At 47.3% G+C, this 14,147-nt stretch overlaps 1 protein-coding gene and 1 long non-coding RNA gene across 2 annotated transcripts in view; one reads left to right on the forward strand and one right to left on the reverse strand.

The window, feature by feature from the left end:
• LOC309375589 overlaps window positions 1-14,147 on the forward strand; it is a 173,636-nt gene that overhangs the window by 50,728 nt on the left and 108,761 nt on the right. The window lies entirely within an intron of this gene.
• Window positions 1-14,147, reverse strand: part of SFRP1 (secreted frizzled related protein 1) — a 48,500-nt gene that overhangs the window by 31,437 nt on the left and 2,916 nt on the right. Inside the window, exon 2 of the mRNA XM_081921353.1 lies at window positions 5,997-6,074. Coding sequence (XP_081777479.1) covers window positions 5,997-6,074 — 78 coding nt within the window. The remainder of the gene's footprint in view (window positions 1-5,996; window positions 6,075-14,147) is intronic.

The following is a 14,147-nucleotide window of genomic DNA, read 5'->3' on the forward strand; positions in this document are numbered from 1 at the left end:
TCCAAAGAAGGAGACTCCACCACACTCCTTGGCAGCAAATTCCACTGTCAAACAGCTCTTACTGTCAGGAAGTTCTTCCTAATGTTTAGGTGGAATCTTCTTTCTTGTAGTTTGGATCCATTGCTCCGTGTCCGCTTCTCTGAAGCAGCAGAAAACAACCTTTCTGCCTCCTCTATGTGACATCCTTTTATATATTTGAACATGGCTATCATATCGCCCCTTAACCTCCTCTTCTCCAGGCTAAACATGCCCAGCTCCCTTAGCCGTTCCTCATAAGGCATCGTTTCCAGTCCTTTGACCATTTTGGTTGCCCTCCTCTGGACACGTTCCAGTTTGTCAGTGTCCTTCTTGAACTGTGGTGCCCAGAACTGGACACAGTACTCCAGGTGAGGTCTGACCAGAGCAAAATACAGTGGCACTATTACTTCCCTTGATATACATGCTATACTCCTATTGATGCAGCCCAGAATTGCATTGGCTTTTTTAGCTGCCGCGTCACACTGTTGGCTCATGTCAAGTTTGTGGTCAACCAAGACTCCTAGATCCTTTTCACATGTACTGCTCTCAAGCCAGGTGTCACCCATCTTGTATTTGTGCCTCTCATTTTTTTTTTGCCCAAGTGCAATACTTTACATTTCTCCCTGTTAAAATTCATCTTGTTTGTTTTGGCCCAGTTCTCTAATCTGTCTAGGTCGTTTTGAAGTGTGATCCTGTCCTCTGGGGTGTTAGCCACCCCTCCCAGTTTGGTGCCATTTGCAAATTTGTTCAGGATGCCCTTGAGTCCATCATCCAAGTCGTTGATAAAGATGTTGAATAAGACCGGGCCCAAGACAGAACCCTGTGGCACCCCACTAGTCACTCTTCTCCAGGATGAAGAGGAACCATTGATGAGCACCCTTTGGGTTTGGTCAGTCAGCCAGTTACAAATCCACTGAGTGGTAGCATAGTCAAGACCGCATTTTACCAGCTTCTTTACAAGAATATCATGGGGCACCTTGTCAAATGCCTTGCTGAAATCAAGGTAGGCTACATCCACGTGTTCCCTTCATCTATCAGGCTTGTAATTCTGTCAAAAAACGAGATCAGGTTAGTCTGACATGACTTATTTTTCACAAATCCATGCTGACTATTGGTGATCACAGCATTCCTTTCTAGGTGCTCACAGACTGATTGCTTAATGATCTGCTCCAGAATCTTCCCTGGTATTGATGTCAGACTGACTGGGCGGTAATTATTTGGGTCCTCTCTTTTCCCCTTTTTGAAAATAGGGACAACATTTGCCCTCCTCCAGTCTGCCGGGACTTCGCCTGTTCTCCAGGAATTCTCAAAGATGACTGCCAGTGGTTCTGAGATCACATCTGCCAGTTCTTTTAATACTCTTGGATGAAGTTCATCTGGCCCTGGAGACTTGAATACATCTAGACTAGCCAAGTATTCTTGTATTTTCTCCTTAGTTATTCTGGGCTGTGTTTCCTCTGCTGAATCATTTGCTCCAAATTCTTCAGGTCGGGCATTGTTTTCTTTATCGGAGAAGACTGAGGCAAAGAAGGCATTAAGGAGTTCAGCCCTTTCTGTGTCCCCTGTTTGCATTTCACCATCTTCTCCTCTGAGTGACCCCACTGTTTCTTTGTTCTTCCTTTTGCTACAAACATACCCATAAAAGCCTTTTTTGTTGCTTTTAACCTCTCTAGCAAGCCTGAGTTCATTCTGTGCTTTAGCTTTTCTGACTTTGTGTCTACATGTGCTGGCTATTTGTTTGAATTCCTCTTTGGTGGTTTCCCCCCTTTTCCATTTTTTCATCTTCCTGTTTTTCCATCTTCCTGTTTAGCACAGTGGCTGACCGCGACAGGAGAGCAGCAGCACTCTCTCATTCATGCTGCCTCTAGCAGGAAGTCATGCACAAACAACATGACTAGGTGTCAGGGGCTGGGCAAAGGAGGAGGAATGGTGGAGACCACCTCCCCGCCTGACCCTTCCAGGGAGGAGGAAGAGCAAGACAATATACAGGGGTCTGCAGGAGGTCGCAGCTCAGAGGCAGGTGAGGGGGAAAGTTGGGAAATCATGGGAGAGCCAGAGCATCACCCTGCTGACACATTGTCATTGGAAAGTATTCCAGACCCTCCATCTCCCAAAACCCGGCAAGCCTTCAAGGTAGGAGAGCAAAGAGTTCAAAGACATGGCAACACCTGTAGAGGAGGTGATGAAGATGACGAATGAGGAAGTGGGAGAGAATCACTTGGGACAACACCACTATCCAAGAGGCTAGGTTCTATAGCCTCTCTCTGTAAAAACTGAAATAAAAAAGGACTTAAGAAACTTTTCCTTGTCTTTATACTTTCCTGGGCAACCAGCCGGGAGCCGCTGACAGGATCCTGACACTAGTAGCCATTGATGAATCCATCATGAATGTTTATCGTCTCTTTTTAAAGCCATTCAAGGGGCTGGCCATCCCTACCTCTTATACGTCTGCTTTATACTGTGTGAAGAACCTGGCTGCTGGATGCCTCTGATGCAGCATCTCTTCTCCTGGTGGCAGAATCTGAACCCAGCAGCAACACTCTCCCCACTTGGGCTCCCTAGCAACTGCTGTACAATAAATGCACCTTAAAAAAAGAAACAAAACCCAACAACACTTGAAGAACTCAACAAAACTATTTCAGCAAAGCCAGGGAACCAGTCACAGCAATATTCAGGGATTTATTTTAGCCCTTCTTTAAGTAAGTGCGTTGTGAGCCTTGGGAAATCCTCAGAAATCAATCACAGAGCCACCACTGAGAAGATTCTTCTCCTTGTCATTGCTCATCTCATTGCTTGAGCAAGGTTTTAAACTGCGGCTGCAGCAACCTTCTGCAGGAATCTTATTGCCCTGTTTAAAGACTTGTATTTCTGGAGCAGGAGCTCTGCCCACCAGTGACAGCTCAGCCTTGTTCCAATGATCGTAAAGACTTCTTAAGCCCCAAGTACAGCAAGCATACATGGAGAGGAGAGCATTCAAAGATAGTGGTTCCTGGGCATCATTGTCTCTTTAGAATGCAAGTACTGGGGACCTACAATAGCCCCGTGTCCTGGTCCCTTCTTGCTCCTCTCTTCACATACAGACAGCAGCCATTTTGTGCAGGGGCTCCATTTCCAGACCTTGCATGCACCAGTGGAATGTATAAAAGCACAGCCCACCCCGTTCCTCATTCCGTCCCTGCTCAGCCTCTTTCTGGTCCAAAAGGACCCGTGTGTCAACAGACACACCTAAAACAGTTACTGCCTGTACTTAGTTACTCAGAAGTGTGTGTGTGTGGGGGGGTCCTCTCAGTTCCCACTGGCCAAGGGAACTCATCACAAGAATTGTTGCTTTTCTCCCAGAAAGCACATCCTGTGCCAAATACCTCCAATGCTTTCAAATCGGGGACAGGAAAACACACAGATAGATATTTGCAGCATCCTTATTCTACAACTAGAAGCCAGACTCCAGGCCAAGGATTGCCAGCATTTTGGGGCCACCCATGGGCACATTTGCAAACCGAGAAAACTTGTTGGCACCACACAGACATCCCAGCTAAACTCACCTCTCCAACAACAGCTATAAGACAGTGCTTCTTTCAAGCCTGATTTCAGTGGTGGAAGGGCAGAGAAATGGCACCCTGGGGTGCACCCACTGGAGCCATGTTGGTGACCCAGGCTCTGAGTTAAGAGATTTACAAAGCTCTAACCTTTTTCCAAGAGAGCTAAAGCTCTTCCACAATGACAGACAGGCTTGTAAGTGGATATTGGCCTTGTCACTAGAGGTGAACAAGCATTGCGTCCAGCCAACTGGAAAGTTGGGAAGAACAAGGTTTCCAATGTCCAGCCTGTGTGGTGCCGTGGTTCACATGTCAAGCACTCCAATCTCTACTCAGCCCTAAAGCTCACTGGGTGCCCTTGAGCCAGACATTCACTCTCATGGCCTGGTTGCTGTGAGGAGAAGGGGGCTCCTTGAAGGAAAGGTGGGGTATTAGTATAATAAATGGGATGGGATGAGATGGGATGATCTACTTCTTCTGGCCACCATTATGTGAGACTACAGCTGCATCAATGGGTTCTTAGTCTAGCATGTACCACTTAAAAGCCAACATCTCATACGACAAACTTGGAAAGGCAAGAACCTCCAGCATCACCTCTGAAATGTTAACCATTTTACTTTTGTGTATACCCCACCATTCTTCCTTCCATGGAGATCAGTGCAATAGACCCAAGGGAGCCCCAGCAATCTCCCATCCAGGAACAGACCAGACCTGGACCTGCTTAGTTTCAGCAAGGCTCTTGCCTCACGTGCCTTCAGTCTGTGCCCCAGGAAATAGGAACCTGCATGGTCAGGATGAGGAATTTGGCTAAGGATCAGAATGTTTACAAAGGAGTCTGCCTTGACAAACATTTTTTAGTGGAAGTGAGGAATCTGGAATATATATTTTCTCTACTGATGAACCTGACTATGTATTTCTTTTAGTCTCTCTGGTTCTCACTTTCCCATGTATATATTTCCTTATGTCTCAATGATCCCAATTAGAAAACTACCACCTTGCGCACGGGGTAGGGGGAATGACCTCAGGCCTGGGAGCCATGTGGCCCTCCAGTCCTCTCTCCTTGGCCCTTGGGACTCTCCCCAGGCCATACCTCCTCTCCTCAGGCGACATCCCAATTTCTGCTTGTCTTCTGCTCTATCAGTCCCAATAGACACCAGCCACCAGTGCCAGCAACTAGAGGGAACCATCTGGGCAATCCCTAGGATAAAGGAATCCACTGAAGGTGCTGCCCTGAGGGGCTTGGAGAGAGATATACTTCACAGCTGGGGATAACTTTTCATGCATCTGATGAAGAGGACTTGAGTTCACAAAAGCACCAGCCACATTGAATCTCCTTGTTTCTGCACCAAGACTTTATTATTCATACTGCAGCAAACTATCAGTGAGGGGAAAATATTTATAACATCCCTCCCCGACCTGTTGCACCTCAGATGTTTTGGACTACAACTCCCAATGACTTGAATTTTGAATATTTGCAAATGTGTGCTTCTATCCTAGCCTGCACTCAGATGTTGGAAGCTGGGCTGCCATTTTGAACAAAAAGTTGGATGTTCACCTCCACATCTGTTTTGCCATCCAGGCTGAACCAGGAATGCCCTGGCCAAGCCAGGACTCAGGAGTGGCTGTTGATATTATTTTCCTGGTATAAAAATGTTCCCAATAACCACTCTGGACTTGGAAAGATTTGGCAAAGCAGCTGCCCTGGAGAGTCAAGAATTTGTTAAAAAGAGAGTTCCACTCCCTGCTTTGACAAAACGTGGCACACCCAAGCACTAATCCCAGAGGAATGCCCAACTTCTTCAATAGGCCTTTCATTTCCTTCCTGGAAAATTAAGCTTTGCCAAAAAGGCATAAACGTCACTCGTTTGAACTGAACTTGTGCTGGCCAAATACCAGAGCTGGTCTTGGTTCCAGGGGCATCCTGGCTGGATACTCCCTGCCACAGCCCGCCATACAGATATAGCGCTTACAGACTGCTTTTATTCCAGCATGCAACTCAAGGCACTGTCTATGGCCTCTGCATCATAAGAAGATGAGAGCAGTGGAAACACACCACCGGGGGGGGGGGGTGGATTAGGTCAGCTACTGTCTTGACACCTCACTGACCTTGCCACTTCTCCCCTGCAGCATTGACTCACCTGCTGGGAAGTCAGGTAACTGTCTGCCCTCCACCCCACTGTTTCCAAGTGCTGGTAGTTCCAAATGTAGCGGGCAGGGAGGGAGCCATCAAAGACTGCAAAATCTTCCCCACCAAACTATGGATTACTTCCTACCAGCCCAGCCCACCCATTCCATAGGTGAGAAGCCCCTTCCTGTAAGCCAATGCCGCCGTCATTTTTGAGCTGGAAGAGGAGGGTTGGGTTATTCTGGTTCCTGAGAAAACAAGTGTCCTCCATCCCTGGCCTAGGGCAATTAAGCTCAGAAAAAGGAGGATCTCCTTACCAAATTCACTCGCACACAGGTGCTCCAGGATGGCGTCTGACTTCATCTCATTGTCGCAAGGAGGACATACTGCAGTGCCTGCCAAGAAAGGGGACAGCAGAGGATTAGTATGAAGGGCAAAATAATTATTTGGGGAGACTACCACTATAAGGGCCGCAATGCTGCCCCTGGGATGCTAGAGGGTTCTGTGGTGGAGCATCAGCTTTGAATGCAGAAGGTCCCAGGTGCTAGGAGATTTAGACTACCTGACGCCTGGAGGGGTCAATGCTGGGTGTGCTCCTTCACTCATAGCCAGAATTTTTTTCATGCTCATTGGCAAACCTGGAGAAAGGATGATGGCTATATTCTGCCTCTCTGGTTGGAGGCTGTGATGCTTCTGAATGCCAGTTGCTGGAAACCACAGGAGGGGCTTGTGCTCTTGCACTCAAGTCCTGCTTGCAGGTTTCCCATGGGCATCTGGTTGGCCCCTGTGAGAACAGGATGCTAGACTAAAGGGGCCATTGGCCTGATTCTGCAGGCACATCTTATGTTCCTATGAGAAGCAAAAGCCCTGACCGAGACCTTTGCTTAATGGGCTTCAGACCTAAAACCAGAGAGCCCTTTCCCATCTAAACAGACTGTCAGTATCAGCAATCAGAGCCTCCAAAGCTGAACCTGTCTTGTTATTCCCTGTCATTATCTTTACAATGGAATTGCTTTCTCTTCTCTCCCCCCCCCCCCTTCACATTTCACTTGCTTCTTCGCTCATTTCTCCTAAGATGTCTACACAGGCCCTGAAGTCAGCCATGAAAAATGTGGAGGAGAGCTACAAGATTTCCAGAGCAATATGTATCCAAAGAAAACTCCAGCTAGGATGACAGAAGTTCCCAGAACGCAGCCATACCTGAATCCCTCTGTGTGTGTAGGTCTGCAGGTGTCTATGCAACAAATGAAATCAGATTCCATTTTGTTTCTCTACCATGGACCTCAGCCAAGTGAAGACTGAGCTGATGGTCCCCAACAGAGGATTCACAGTCTCTTCACAAAAGAACAGTTACAGACAGGGATGGGGGAGGAATTTGTTTCAATTCACATTTGAAAACTAATCTATGTGACTGGCACTTTACAAAAGCAAAATGCAGCCATTCAAATTTATCTGAAATTTGCAATGCATTTCTCCAACCAAGGAATGGGTACAGAAGACGGTGGAAAAGAAACGCATAATTGGTAGAAATAACATACAAGAATGCATCATATTCGAGGAAATGTGACTATAAGGCAAAATTGCATACAAAAATGAGCATATTATAACAAATTAGCACTATAAAATGCTGATGAATTTTCAGGAGGACTTAAAAAATAAAAATAAATTATCAAACGTGGAAATGTAGAGAATGGAAGGCTAGGGGGGAAATGAGAAACAGAAAAATGGTAATTGTCAACTCAGAGATGGTTGGGAGGACCAAGCCTGAGTTTAGAGTGTTAGAGTTGAAAGTGATGTGACCTGGAGGTAAAGCAGCAAGTGGAGAGAGAGGCCAAGCCATCTCTGCTATCTGTTTGAATTCAAGGCTACGGCTGGGGGAGATACAAGACCCTTGGCAGGGGGGTTAATACTCTGAACTCCACCATCGCAGGCTCAGGTGGTATAGATGTGTCAATGAACCATATCTCATAAAGGCACCTCAGTCTCCGCTGTGCCTTATTTCCAAAAGGAAACACAAACCCTTGGTAAGGAATCCCAGGAATCTGGCCCCCAGCGGAGACTGGGGTGGGGGGCAACAGTTGTAACTATTAATACAAGGTGTGCCAGAAGTGGATATTGCTCGCCGTACCAAAACTTGGGGTCATCCATTGAAGCTGAATGGTGGGAGATTCAGGACAGACTGGAGAAATCACTTTTCACACAGCACACAAGGGATTTGCCACCAGAAGACGAGCTGATGGCAGAATTTTTTGGCCCTGCTTTTTTCAGCGAGGAGAATGAGGGGAAGGGAAATAAATTAGGTTCAAAAATCACACAAAGCTCACTGTGTGATCTTGGGCCAGCCAGTATCTGTCAGCCTAGTCTGTCTCACAGAGTTGTTGTGAGGATAAAATGGGGTGGACAGAAAAAAACATATAGAGCACCCTGCCATCTTTGGAGAAACATAAATGTAATAACAAGTGAATGCATAATATGAAGCCAATCCAAAGCTGCAGTGTAGAGATGTTCTTGGACTTGCCCAGCTAAGCCTGTGTTTCATAAGGTTTTCTTCCCATCTCTTTGCAGTAGCAGCATCCCTCCTCTGACCCTTTGCGCAGCACAGCGCTGCTCAAAGCAAAACCTTACTCCAGGGCGAGGGAGAGGAATGTGCAACGCTCTACTAATCAGCAGCTCCCACCCAGTGCATCCAGCAGGTCTGCAGGCTTTGCCATTGCCGTGCCTAAAGCAAAAGGAATTCAGGCAAGTCAGCATTTCAGAGGCAGGGACAAATCCCACTTGTCAGGCATTAATAGAGGAAAAACTGGAAATGGTTTTCAATGTCTATATAGGATCTTCTGGAGGAACACCAAGAAACTTACACAAACACAAGTCACCTTTGTAGGTTTTATATACAGTTATACCTCGGGTTAAATTTGCTTCAAGTTGAGCGTGTTCGAGTTGTGCTCCGCAGCAACCTGGAAGTAACGGAGGGTGTTACTTCTGGGTTTCACCGCTTGCGCATGCGCAGACGCTCAAAATGCCGTCACTCGCATGCGCAGAAGCGGCGAAAAGCGACGCGCGCGTGCACAGACGTGCCGTCGCTAGATCCGCTAGAACGGATCCCGTTCGTATCTAGAGGTACCACTGTATTACAATACTTTTAAATGTGTTAGAACAGCGGTGGGGAATCTCAGCTCCGGGGACTTAATACAGCCCTCTAGGCCTCCGTACACATCCCTCACAACTTTTCCCAGACCACCCCCTCTCTGTATAGGTCATACCACTCCACACAGTTTGCACCCACCTCGGGCCAGAATGGAAGAGGGGCACCCAGGCTCAGCTGACAGCTGAGGAGAAGGAGAGGAGCAACAAAAGGCGGGTGATGTCTGGACTGGGGAAGGGCGGGGCACTCTGCAAGCATAAGCCAATCCAAGGCTGATAAATTTCCGCTGCCAGGAAACACAAAATCCCAGCTATTCTGCGAGATCCAAGAGGTACAACGGACCATGTAGGATGGACCTCCCAAAGAACCCTTGCGCTCCAAACCCACCTTGGCCTTGCTCTTCAAAATGGGACCAAAGGGGGCAGTCAGGTGTGGACACATCCTAGCTTGTGTCCAGTCATGTATATCTTAAAGTCCTGCTTCAGGTTCTGTATCTTGGTCTGTGTTTAAATGGTGTCCTAACTTTTGGAATAAAGCTTTTGGGGATTCTCTAGCCAGGAGTCCATGTACTTTGTCTGAGAGTGAGAGCCAGGACACTCACAGGCCAACCAGGGACAGAGAATAAATTCATTTCAGTTCACATTTAAAGGCAAACTTACTGAATTCACACTTTCCAAAATAATGCATACCCTTCAACTGTCTTGGGAAAACCGGGATACCCCATTTTCTCACGTGAGAGTATGGCAGCCACAACCTTGCCCCCCAAAAGTGCTTTTGTCGTACAGCACCACAAAATGCATGCTTTTGAGCACCATGCTCTCATGGGAGAGCCCACCCCCGGAAAAAAGTATATTTTGGGGGCCGCACTCTCGTGTTGGTCATGTGACTTGCCTGGGAGATGCATGTCCCAGTTTTTGACCTGGACATGTTGAAGGGCATAATAATATGCAAACTGAAGTACAAGCCCTCCTTTAAAATTGCAGTTCTATCGCTATGTAACATTTACCCAAAAAAGCATATAATAGGGTAAAGTGTCCATCTAAATGTATATGTTGATGAAAATAACATACAAAAGCACATTACAGTGGTACCTTGGGTTACATACGCTTCAGGTTACATACGCTTCAGGTTACAGACTCTGCTAACCCAGAAATAGTGTTTCAGATTAAGAACTTTGCTTCAGGATGAGAACAGAAATCGTGATCTGGCGGCACGGCAGCAGCAGGAGGTCCCATTAGCTAAAGTGGTGCTTCAGGTTAAGAACAGCTTCAGGTTAAGAACGGACCTCCGGAACGAATTAAGTACTTAACCCAAGGTACCACTGTATATTAGAGGAAATTCCTTTCAGAAGTGTCTATATTGGGAGAAATTTGCACTAAGATGTTGATAAAATTTCAAGACAGTTTTTTACAAAAAGAATTGCTAATCATTGTAAAAATGTGGAGAACAAAACTTAATATCAGAAAAATGAGAAGCACCCATTTCAAAAGCCAACGAAGTGAGGCCACGCACTATAGCTTCAGTCCAGCTTCCACTCTGGTCATGGGACCGAGATGGCTCTGGTCGCCCTAACAGACGATTTCCGTAGGCAGCTGGATCGAGGTGGGTCGGGGCTGTTAATTCTCTTAGATCTGCCAGCAGCCTTTGACATGGTCGATCACGAACTTTTAGACCACCGCCTCGCTGACGTGGGGATTCAGGGCACAGTCCTATAATGGCTGCGCTCGTTCCTTTCTGGTCGGGGACAGAGGGTGGTGCTGTGGGGGGGGAGCTAGCGTTACTCCTTGGTGTGTGGAGTACCGCAGGGCGCAATTCTCTCCCTTATGCTTTTCAACATCTTTATGCGCCCCCTCACCCAGCTTGTCTGGAGTTTTGGGTTGGGCTGCCATCAGTATGCTGATGACACCCAGCTTTATCTGTTGATGGATGGCCATCCTGACTCGGCCTGAGACACACTGATCAAATGTCTGGAAGCTGTGGCTGGATAGCTATGTGGGAGCCGGTTGAAGTTAAATCCTTCAAAGACAGGAGTCCTTTGGCTGGGTCGGGATAATATATGGTTGGGGGGCGAACTCCCATCCCTTGCAGGGGCACAATTAGTGCCAGTGCCTTCTGTCTAGAGTTTGGGTGTAATCTTAGACGCCTCGCTTTCTATGGAGGGGAAGGTTACAGCTAAAACAAAGGTGGCATTTTTTCATCTCCGCCAAGCTAAGCAGTTGCTCCCTGACCTCTCTCGCCCTGACCTCGCCACTGTGATCCATGTGACAGTCACCTCCAGACTTGATTATTGTAACTCACTGTACGCGGGGCTGCCCTTGAAAGTGACCCAGAAACTCCAGCGGATGCAGAATGCTGCAGCGAGGCTCCTTACGGGCTCCTTGCCATGGGACCACATTCATCCAGTGCTTTACCAGCTGCGCCGGCTCCTGGTGGAGTACAGGGTCAGGTTTAAGGTGCTGGTTTTAACCTTTAAAGCGCTATGTGGCCTAGGACTCTCGTACCTATGGGACCGCCTCCTCTGGTATGCCCCATAGAGGACCTTACGGTCTGCTAATAACAACACCTTGAAGATCCCGGGCCCCAGGGGAATTAGACTGGCCTTGACTTGAGCCAGGGACTTTTCAGCCATGGCCCTGGCCTGGTGGAATGCTCTCCCACAACAGACCAGGGCCCTGTGGGATTTGACATCTTTCCGCAGGGGCTACAAGACGGAGCTGTTCCGCCAGGTCTTTGGGCAGGATGCAGTTTGACTTACTTTCCTTTGTATAAAACAAGCCCGAAGGAGGCCCCCAACCCGCTCACAGGTCCTTGTATGATCAGTGGAAACAGTTGGTCCTGGCAATTATTAACCACTCTCAATTCCACCCTGATAATTGCCACCTGCCCAGATATTAACTTGTCTGAATTAATTTTAAGATGTATTTTAATGAATTGATGTCTATTTTTATGCATATTGTGTTGTTCTTATGATGTTAGCTGCTCTGAGCCTGGCCTTGGCCAGGGAGATACAAATAAAAAAGTATTATTATTATTGTTGTTGTTGTTGTTGTTGTTGTTGTTGTTGTTGTTGTTGTTATTATATCTTCTGAGAAAGTAGCCCAGCCTTCTCCACATTTACTCAGAGGTAAGATCCATTGAGTGAAATGGGACTCCCTCCCAGGAAACTGTGCAAGATTGAAAAAGCTCATGGGATGCTTTATTTTCCCTAAATCAACAGCAATGAAGAATATATCAGCTACCCTGGGATCCTTTGGCAAGTAGAGCAAGATATAAATTTAATAAATAGATAAAGATTCCACTAGCACCAAAATGATTAGGAGGGTTGGCGCAACTCCTAAAACAGGGACAAGAAACTTTCAGCTCTCCAGTTGTTGTTGGACTATGATTCCCATAATCCCTGACTGTTGTCCATGCTGGCTGCGGGGTGGTGGGATTTGGAGTCCAACATCTGGAGGGCCACAAATTCCCTGTCATTACCCTGCAAGGAAAGCTTACAACATTTGGGGATTTTTTAGTTCAGAGAAAAAGATGAGTAGGGAGCATGTATAAAATTATGACTGCGGTGGAGAAAATGGGTAGGCCTTTTTCACGAGACTAGAATACAGTGTGTTTGGTCACCCAGTGTAGCCGAGTGTTGGGGAGATTTAGGATGGACAAGAGAGGAAGCAATTCTTCACACAGCATAGAGTTGCTAAGCCATGGATTTTGCTGTTCATGATAGCCAGGCTACAAAAGGCCCCTTGTGATAATCGCCACCTTACCTCCAGAAAGGGTGCCTCAGAATACCAGTGGCAAAGAAACATCACCTGGAGATGGCCATTGCCCTCCTGTCCCGATGGCAGGCTTCCCAGAGGCATTGGGTTGGCCAGGTAGGAAACCAGATGTTGGAGAAGCTTTCTTTGCCTCACAGAAGAGCTTCCATTGTTGAGTTGGGGACGGGAGCCAAGACAGGCAGGGTGACCCCTGGATTGGATGTAAGTGCAAAGGCAGGCAGGTGGAGGTTGGCTGAGAGCAGAGAGAGGTTGGTGGGGCAGAGCAGCGTCTGCTGTGCCAATCCCAGGAGAACATCAGAACCGTCACAACAGTTTGACTGTCCAGAGGTCCAGTGGGAAGGGAAAGGTGCACATGGCTGCCTAGCACAGATTGCCTCTCTCACACACGGATTGCTTTGTGAATCAACCCAAAAGATGTCCCTGATTACTCAGGCAGCTTCTTTGAGGCATACATATATATCCCTCAAATATCATGCCTGTTATGACATATGCATGCCCACGATCTGCAGCAGGGATGAGAGTCATGAAGACTTCCAGATGTTGTTGGACTCTCACCAGCCCCAGCCAGCAAGGCCAATGGCCAGCTGTGGGGACAGTGGATAAATTCAATTCAGCTCACATTTAAAGGCAAATATACCAAATTTATACTTTCTGAAGTAATACATGAAACACCTTTTGAAATTCGCACGCATAGAGGAGAGTGCATTTACTAGTGAAAATAACATACAAAAATTGAATTGAGGAAATTGCTTTGCAGAAATGTGTGCATTGAGCCAAAATGCATATAAAATTTGTATATTACAAGAAATTTGCACTAAAATGCTGGTGAATGTCATCATTGCATGCGGTCTCCTCACTTATTTCTTTTGTCCTATTGTATTATTGAAGCGCTTAAGGAACTCTGTCAAACCAGCGTTTGATCAGGGATGGGAGTAGTGGTGGGGAATGAATTGGAAGGAAACATTTCCTATGCAAATCCCACCCCCCGCCCCACCCCCCGCGATCGCCAGCAACTGGTTCTGAGGCAAACTTCCCAGGCCTACTGGAACCTGAACCGTAGGCCTTCTGCATTCAGCACACACTCTAACATTGATCTCCTCTGACCATGTCCTCATGAGCCAGCCTGCTCCCTCCATTGCTCTTGGAAAGGCCTTGTGTCCGTTCCCCGTAATCTGATCCAGGTCTTTTTCAGCTGGAGGGACACATTCCCTTCTGAGCAACTTTCTAAGGACCCCGTGCCAGCGCTGGCTGAGGCCAGAGGCAAAAGTGGGCTAAGCAAGGACTGACACTTTTGCACAGAAGTCTCATTTCTACACACACTCCCACCTCCCTCTCTATCCCCTGTGAAGTGAAGCCAGAACCATGGACGCCAAAAACACTCAAAGAGGTGTGAATTGGAGCAGCGAGAAGGGTACTCTGGGAAGGGGAGGTGTGGCCTGGACAGAGTCCAGGGGCCAGACAGCGAGGACAAAAGGGTCAAGCTCAACTGCTGGGCCTGTGGTTCCCCAACCACAACCTGAGGTAAGGTGGGCCATCTCAGTGGAATAACCTCC

This window comes from Podarcis melisellensis (genome assembly GCF_964234715.1).
Source record: "Podarcis melisellensis genome assembly, chromosome: 8".
Classification (NCBI taxonomy): domain Eukaryota; kingdom Metazoa; phylum Chordata; class Lepidosauria; order Squamata; family Lacertidae; genus Podarcis; species Podarcis melisellensis.